General features: G+C 42.0%; 1 protein-coding gene across 1 annotated transcript in view; it reads right to left on the bottom strand.

The window, feature by feature from the left end:
• Nucleotides 1-383: 383 nt before the first annotated feature.
• The window catches only part of LOC149071027 (uncharacterized), a 34,691-nt gene continuing 26,497 nt past the window's right edge, over nt 384-8,577 (bottom strand). Inside the window, exons 2-4 of the mRNA XM_089248717.1 lie at nt 6,567-6,833; nt 3,721-3,960; nt 384-810 (exon numbers count right to left, since the gene is read on the bottom strand). Coding sequence (XP_089104843.1) covers nt 3,789-3,960; nt 6,567-6,802 — 408 coding nt within the window. The 5' untranslated portion in view covers nt 6,803-6,833 and the 3' untranslated portion in view covers nt 384-810; nt 3,721-3,788. The remainder of the gene's footprint in view (nt 811-3,720; nt 3,961-6,566; nt 6,834-8,577) is intronic.

Below are 8,577 nucleotides of genomic sequence, written 5' to 3'. Positions count from 1 at the left end.
GTTGCAACTAATTTTAAAATCACTGCAAAATCGCGAAGGGCGATCACTTCTACGAATTGCGGTGGATCAAAATTAGTTCTACGAAGTAAAACTTTTATGAACATGACAAGTATTTGAGATGAATTTATATAGTCGTAAAAGATACGTTATGTAATTCGAGTTACGAAGTTAATTTCAATCTTTGATTTCAATAAAGAATAGAAAATGCAAGTTGCGTATTTGCAAATGCTTCATTGAAAGTGTACATGGGGGGGGGGGGAAACGGGACATTTCCACAAGAAAGTCGGTATAATGTCCAAAATTACGTGAAAATTGGAGACGTATGGTCACCTCTCTTAGCAATCACTAGCAAATAGAAATTTTGGAAGAAACGACGAACGCTATTTTTGACAATAAAAATTTTATTTGAAAATACTCCGTTATATTTACATTCGAAACAAAATTCCCGTTGACTGTAAACAATTACAAAAAGGCAACAATACATTTTACTCATTTACCTAAAAAAAACGAGGAAGAAAAGAGAAATGGTTGCGTGAGAAAAAAACAAACTACACAGCGCTGCACTCGATCAACGAGTGATTGATCATTGATCGGTATCATTAAATCGATGTCTACGTAATTGGCAAATTATCGCACATTGAAGTCCATGAAGTAAGTACACAAACAACACTTAAAAGATTCAAAAAAAGTTGGACTGAACCGACCCGGAAATTCCATTAGTCTCTACTTGTGACAATGCGTGTTAGAAATCCGTGAAGAATGGGTGAGTGACGCTTGTTGTGTGCAACAATGTTGCTAGCAACAACGAACCTGTAAAAAAAAAAGAAACTGTTACTCATAAAAAAAATACACTTGTTGTTGTTGAGCAAGTAGATATTATCTTCAACAATAAAAAAACTGAGATGAGTGAGAAACATTATTTCTCCGCTAGATGGCAGCAGTTAGAAGATATTAACCAGTTACGCGCCGAAACGTGAACAGCAACGTATATGAAGTGGCTTTTACGCGTTACTAGATAATGCACTTCCATGGTTGCCGATTTGATGCTGTAATGAAAACCTCCTAGATGGCAGCATCGTATTTGATTAGTCTTTATTTTATGCGTTATACGTATGGTTACCAACCGTTCCCGTTTTTTGATGTCATTTCAAGCGTCCTCCTACCATAGGCGGTGATAGACTTGGAAGTCGGGGGAAGCACGTTCATTATTGCTGGGGGGGGGGCGGCATGATGATGATGATGATGTCAATGCATATATACATTAGATCAGTCGACTCCACCTTTGACGTTAGGGGGACAATGCCCCCAACGCCCCCCCCCCCCGTATCTCCGTCCATGCCTCCTACGTTTCGGAAAATTCGCCGTTTTGTCCTCCTTTTCAAGTTTCCAGAATTATTATTCTCTGGGGAAACTTTTTCCCACACTTTGAAACATATATTTCTTCATTGATATGAATATTTTTGAGGGGGTTTTTATATTGCACGCATTCACCAATTATCCGGCGACATTCCCAGAATTTTTCTGTTTCTGCTTTTTTCAGCAGTTCTGAAAAACTATTGCTGTGGCCGGTTTTATTGGTCAGAATAGTGGCGCCATCTATTGATAGAATTTGGATAAGTGACGTCACTAATGCTGCGTGCGCGGGTGCCATCCTTTCTCAGTTTTTGAATCTGATAACCTTAGTTCTACGTGCCTAGAGCGATACGGGCCAATTGTTTTGTTTCCAGAAACAGGTTGACTGTATCCGACATTTAAATGCCATATGTTGTGGATGCTACGGAACGCGATTTGGCAACGTCTGGCGTTGTAGGTGCCGATTGTTTTTAGGTTCCGACGTGCCTAAGGACGCCACAGATCCCTTTATGTAGGATTGCCAAAGGAGGACGCCGCGCACGCAGCATTAGTGACGAACCGCTGTGGTGGTCGAGTGGCCATAGTGGTGGTCGGCTGAAGTTGGTTTTCTGTGGTTCCCAACTTCAAGGTGCGAATGCGAGCCGATCTCCCCCTTTAAAAAGTCTCGCCACAGATAGCAACAGACCTACAAACAGTACAAATTGTAATTCAATCATAACACATCACTCACTCCACTTGTGAAATATAGATGGCGGTACACACACACAGTTGCACAACTAACTAGGTAGTAAATCTCCCATGGGTATGGTGATAGACCTGAGTTGTGCTCGGTTTGAAAGAAAAAAAAAAGAAAGCATTAGTGACGTTTCTTAGGGGCCGTTCAAGTATTACGTTAGCAAAAATGTTTAGCCATTTTCGATCCTCCCTGTCAGTAAAAGTCAGCAAAACTCTGACCCCCCCTTCCCCACCGTCAGCAAAATTTCGTCAGCCCTGCTCCCTACCTCTACGACGTACGCGGGAAGGGGGCAAGGGGGGGGGCGCGTGCGCCCCCTTCCACACGAAAATTTATTTTTTTAATTTTGAAAGTATTTTTCAAAATTTCGAAAGAAAATACCTTTAATATATTAAACCCTTGGCCCGCGGACCAAATGTGGCCCTGAAGGTTATCTGATGTGGCCGGCCCCCGAAACCTAATTTTTTGAAAATGAACTAAAAAAAAACTAAATATATACTGTTGAAAGTTATATGTATGACCCGTGGCACAATTCCTAAACATTTAAGCGGCCCGTAGCGTTGTGTTAACGGGTGAGCCCCCGGGGCCCCGAGTAGGGCAGCCTCAACCCCCGAATTATTGCAGATTTTAATATGTATAAGGCTCTCAATGCATAAGATGTACTTGCGGGGGAGGGGGGGAGGGCACTCCTCCCTTTGGTCGACGGGTGAGATACATTCGTAGTGAACATCGCTATTTTAAAGTTGTTTTCCATTCATGTCCAATGCGTATTTTTGGAATGTTGCGGAAGGGGCCGTTCAAGTATTACGTCATCATCGATGGGGGGGGGGCGGGAGATTTCCGATTTTCTGACTTTTGATGACAAGGGGGGGAAGGGGGGGTTTGGACAATGCTTACGTCATCAACCACCCTTTATGAAAATATGAGTTACGATTACGAGGGGCAGAGCTGATGACAAAATTTTGCTGACAAGGGGGGAGGGGGGTCAAAAATGGCTAAAAATTTGCTTACGTAATACTTGAACGGCCCCGAACCAACGCCAACAGGGTCTACACATCCTACAGCAGGGGCTGAATTTGTAGTGATTTTGTCGTGTAAAAAAATAGAAAATTAGAGGAATCATCCCAGGTCCCTAGGCTTGAGCCAGTGTAGTGGTGTAGCGGTCATTGCACCATCGTCGCTACAGTGGTGGTCGGCTGAAGTTTTTGTGGTTTTCAACTTCGATGCGCAAATGCGACCCGTTAAAAAAGTCTCGCTAAGGACATCAACAGGCCCAAAACGGTACAATCATCGAATCATTACACTTCAGTCACAGTCAGAAAAACTGACGGCAGATGGCGGCACCACACGTAACAAGCATTGTACAGAAACACAGACTGTACACGTTAGGTTCACAACACGGACACGCACATTTCCAGCATGTACCGACGTTCCACAGGAGAATATGGACCAGGCGCATGTGTGTGTGGTTTAGTAGTAGGACGAAGTTAGAGCCCTGTCAGAGCTCCACGCTTGGGATGTAGGATGACTACGGGTGAAACACAGACGTTTTAAAATCACTGCCTTCTCTCGTAGATAGGATTTGAAGCTGACAAGGATGAACAGTATAAATATATATATATATATATACTTACAACTTTTCTGGTCAAAAAATTTGGCAATTTCTTTTTTGTCCCCTATTTTTCTCTCTTGACAGCCTCGTTCAGCTTCGCTCATCACCATCATCGCCGAACTTCGTCTGAGCTCCGCTGAACAGACGCAGAAGTTCCACCTCGTCTTCGCTGAGTCGGTCGTTGTCCACGGATCGCTTCTTCCTTCCGGCACCTGCGGTGTGGCCCATCCCACCGAGGCTGAGGCCGATCCTGTCCCTGACTCTGCAATCAATCAAGAACAAGTAACGTAAGAGGTACAATTTTACTGCGTCATCATGCCGTTATATACAGTAATCCAGATTAGTTCCCACTGTTCCAAGATTCCACTTAGAACGTTTACCCGCTTAGTACAACTAATTTTCGTGGTCCCAACTCTTACAGATATCACTTCACAGATATCAAATATGGGTATGGGAGGGGAGGGACCCTGTTATACCATTCTTATAGTAATAAAAATGGTTCCTTGAAAGTGAACATGAAAAAGGATTCTCATTTCCCAGTTGAAGATTCTTTCGCAAAGGACCATAAAAAATAAGAGTTATTCCTTAAGGGAACCATAAAGAATGATTTTTTCCCCTCAAGGTACAGTACCGAAGGATTTTTCTCTTCTTGGAGAGAATTCTTCCTTAAAGGGTCATAAAAAAAGTAGTATTTCTTAAAGGATCATAAAAAAGAATCCTTTCTTAGGAATCATGAAGAAGAATCGTTTCTTAGGAACCATGAAGAAGAATCCTTTCTTAGGATCCATGAAGAAGAATCGTCTCTTAGGAACCATGAAGAAGAATCCTTTCTTAGGAACCATGAAGAAGAATCCTTTCTTAACAACCGTAAAGAAGAATCATTTCTTAGGAACCATGAAGAAGAATCCTTTCTTAGGATCCATGAAGAAGAATCCTTTCTTAGGAACCATGAAGAAGAATCGTTTCTTAGGAGCCATGAAGTAGAATCCTTTCTTAGTAACCATGAAAAAGAATCCTTTCTTAAGAACCATAAAGAAGAATCATTTCTTAGGAACCATGAAGAAGAATCCTTTCTTAGGATCCATGAAGAAGAATCGTTTCTTAGGAACCATGAAGAAGAATCCTTTCTTAGGAACCATGAAGAAGAATCCTTTCTTAACAACCGTAAAGAAGAATCATTTCTTAGGAACCATGAAGAAGAATCCTTTCTTAGGAACCATGAAGAAGAATCGTTTCTTAGGAGCCATGAAGTAGAATCCTTTCTTAGTAACCATGAAAAAGAATCCTTTCTTAAGAACCATAAAGAAGAATAATTTCTTAGGAAACATAAAAAAGAATCCTTTCTTAGAGAAACCCTAAAGACGAATTCTTGCTTGGTGTGGGGGGGGGGGACAATAAAGAAGGATTCTTCTATCTTTTGAGAGGATTTTTTTCCTTAAAGGGTGATCAAAAAGAAGGATTTTTTTTCTCAAGGGGGAGGGCACAAAAATATTTTTTTTCAAGGATCCATGAGGAAGAAATCTTTGAGGACCATAAATGAGGATTCTTCCTCAGGCTCTTTTCTCTTTGGAGAGATGGGTAAATGGGGGCACGTGCCCAGGGCCCTCGCGGGTCCATTCGGATGCCCATTGCCATCTTCTTTTGATGTTTTGATTTTTTACGGAAATCCGAAAAAAATATTTTTTATTTTTAGATCGTCTTGGGGAGGAGACACCATACCTCTCTTACCCCATGTACGCCTCTGCCTCAGAGAGTTCTATATACAAGTATAAAGCCCCCCCCCCCCACAAAGTTGAGTTCACACGAGGCCCAAATTTATGAGGAACAAGCTCTGACCTTGCGTTTTACACCTTCTAAAAAAATGATCACATACTACGCGAGTCTCTACCCCCCTCCCCCAAGCTAATGTTTTTGATGGAGCCCTGATTTTATAGCCTTGAGCCTTTCATAGCCGTAACCCTCCCACTGATTTTCTTGTGCAACATTGTTATATCTAAGGTCTCCACGCATTTATGGAAAGAACATGCTCTTATGCTGCTTAGAACGTGTCGGACATTCATATTGTTCCGCATAATGTCTCTCAAACAAGTCCTTGAAGTGAGTTGAGAACGAAACAAAAATGCAGGATGTCACAGATTTATTTCACAGAACAGCTATTCGCACTTATTTACAGGCAATGTGATTTGATAATACATGCTAAACAGAAAGCCCCTGATATACGGCTTCTCGAACGTACACAAGAGTTTGTCTTCCCTCTCAGCTCCAGTCAGTTTTGCTTTGGCGGCGCTTTTATGCAGGTGGAAAGTTCTAGAAACTTCCACATTCTCGCGAGAAGATCCCATTCTTTCCTTTTCACTCTACAAATTTCTCTTTGTACTATGACGTCGCCAAATTATCGGAGTTTTAGTCAAACTTGCCAGGTTTGTCGCCAATTTGGCGAGGTTTATTGAGGAATGTGTGAATTTCGTCTTAATACGTAAGATAATGACTATTCACAAGCGATAAATGACATAATAAATGATAATTTACATAATCTGCGGAGGAAAAACGGGATATTTTTTTGGAATTTCTTGGGAATCGGAAGCAAAGTGACGAAAAATGGGTCGTTATATCCGAGGTCGTCGAGCTTTCATCCACGTTGAAAGCAAGGTTCATTAACATTATTCTCTATAGGAATCAGCCGGAAATCGGCCGCAAATAATGGACGTTACAGCTAAGATGTCGTTACAACCGAGGTCGTTTGACAGGACCTATTTGGATGACTGGATATCCTGGACGGCTGATACCAAATGATGCCAAAATTGTGTGTCACTTATCTGTTAATTTTATTCACGGTCGCCAACAGAGATGCAGAAGATCTAAACTCACCTGGTGAAGAACTGCGGCATCCTCCCCATGAAGTTGGCAACTCCTATCATGAAGAGTATCGGTTGTATGAGTGCTCCCAGTGCTCCGAGAGGACCGAATATAGCCTGCCTGCTTTCGACGGCTTCTCGCTTCTCTCTGTGGGAGCTCGTTTCGTGTGAGCTCTGCAGGGACTTGCAGTTGATCAGGGCCAACAGGCACATCGTACAGAGAAGCACGAATGTTGAGCGGCACCACATGGTTTTATGTACGTTTTTTTTTTCGGAAGTCCTGGAATAGAAAACGAAAACATGTGAGAACAAAACACTACTGCAAATCATAGTAAATATAAATTTACGCCAGAGGAAAAAAAAAATCGATCATGACTATACGATGACCATATTTTATTGACCAAAATACGGGGCATCGCTATATCTTAAGTACCACAGATTATATCGCCAACGGTAGCGACAAAATTGCTGCAACCCTTTCGCTTACAAGCTATTGGCAAGAAATTCGGATGATCTCTATTTGACGAATCGCCGATAAATATGGCAACCTTGTCCTAAGCTAACCGCACGTTAGAAAAAGGAAAAGAAGGAGAAGGAAAAAAAGTAGAAGAAAAGGGTGAAGAAAACAAATGAAAGGCAAAAACATATCTTTCGCTCTTATATGGACTATATATTGCCAAAGCCCGAAGTGGCTGGCCTCTTCGCGAAATGGCCGAGAGTTTTGGCCAAAATCCGATTTTCATAAATGATTCGAGTTTTGGCCGGCAAATTCGCGAAGTGGCCGGATATCCCTGGCCAAAGTTCGATGTGTTGATGTAAGACGGTCCGGTAGGTGCCAAATAATAATAAATCCTTTATTTTCATTGCCGAAGTGTGTGTGATGCATTAATATATATATAGTAGCTGCATTGGATTAGCTCCATGTGACGAGAGAAAATGACCAATTCGGCGCGAACTGACCAATTTCGGGCATTGGCAGTAATATACATAGTAAAAGGCTACATCACACGTGTGGGGGGAAAAAAAGATCACTTGAAATAAACGGAAGTAAAAAAATAACAACTTCTTTTCATAGGGCTAACATCGAAGCTTCGCGATGATAAAAAGAGAGGAAAGAAAAAAGAGAAGAAAATTTATTTGAATTTATGCCCACTGGCGTTTGGACGCGATATTACGTCCTTGGTATTAAAGTGGTTGAGTCGGCAAAAATCATAAATTATTGCTGAAACTGCTGGTAAAATCCCCCAATGCTCAGGCAATGAATGACTGCTTGAAATCGCAGTTTATAGAAGAAACATTGCAACGCGAAAATATTTGAGATGAATATTATTGAAAGAACATTCTGCAAATCGAGTGAGAAAATCATTCGCACTTGCACACACCATGTCGGAGTCGATAGCATGAACGCCAGGACTTAATTCCGTTGCCGAGCCCAGCTTCGTGGCAGAATCGGAGTCGATATATATATATAGCAGAGATCTCACGGCGCATAGCATCTTTCAGCTCAATCAACGTAGATGGGATTTCGAACATACACCATGGGGGAACACGCAATATTGTAAAATCAGCTTTCTTGACCAAACATCCCGCCCAGAAACTGTCTCACTCTCATCGCTATATGAGAAGGTACCGTCCTTTAAAGGGGTACAAAATCATCACATTTGCGTGGGGGGGGGGGAACATTTGAATTGACCGAAATTGATTAGACACCTCAGCTACAGCGTCAATAATTGGCAGCTCGTACTGATTCTCATAATGAATAATGCCAATTGACCTTGCTTATAACGTCGATGAAAAGCAATCAGTTCGATTTGCCGCTGTGGTGGTCGAGTGGTTATAGTGACGGACTCGCGATGCGAGGATCCGGGTTCGAACCCCACAGTGGTGGTCGGCTGAAGTTGGTTTTCTGTGGTTCCCAACTTCAAGGCGCAAATGCGAGCCGATCTCCCCGTTAAAAAGTCTCGCCACAGAGAGCAACAGTCCTACAACGATAAATCATTCAATCATAACACTTCACTCATAGT

Source organism: Pholcus phalangioides, unplaced genomic scaffold (genome assembly GCF_987345545.1).
Source record: "Pholcus phalangioides strain wild (caught in Gottingen) unplaced genomic scaffold, Ppha-v1.0 ptg000020l_1, whole genome shotgun sequence".
NCBI classification, from domain to species: domain Eukaryota; kingdom Metazoa; phylum Arthropoda; class Arachnida; order Araneae; family Pholcidae; genus Pholcus; species Pholcus phalangioides.
This window is presented reverse-complemented; position numbering and strand designations above follow the sequence as displayed.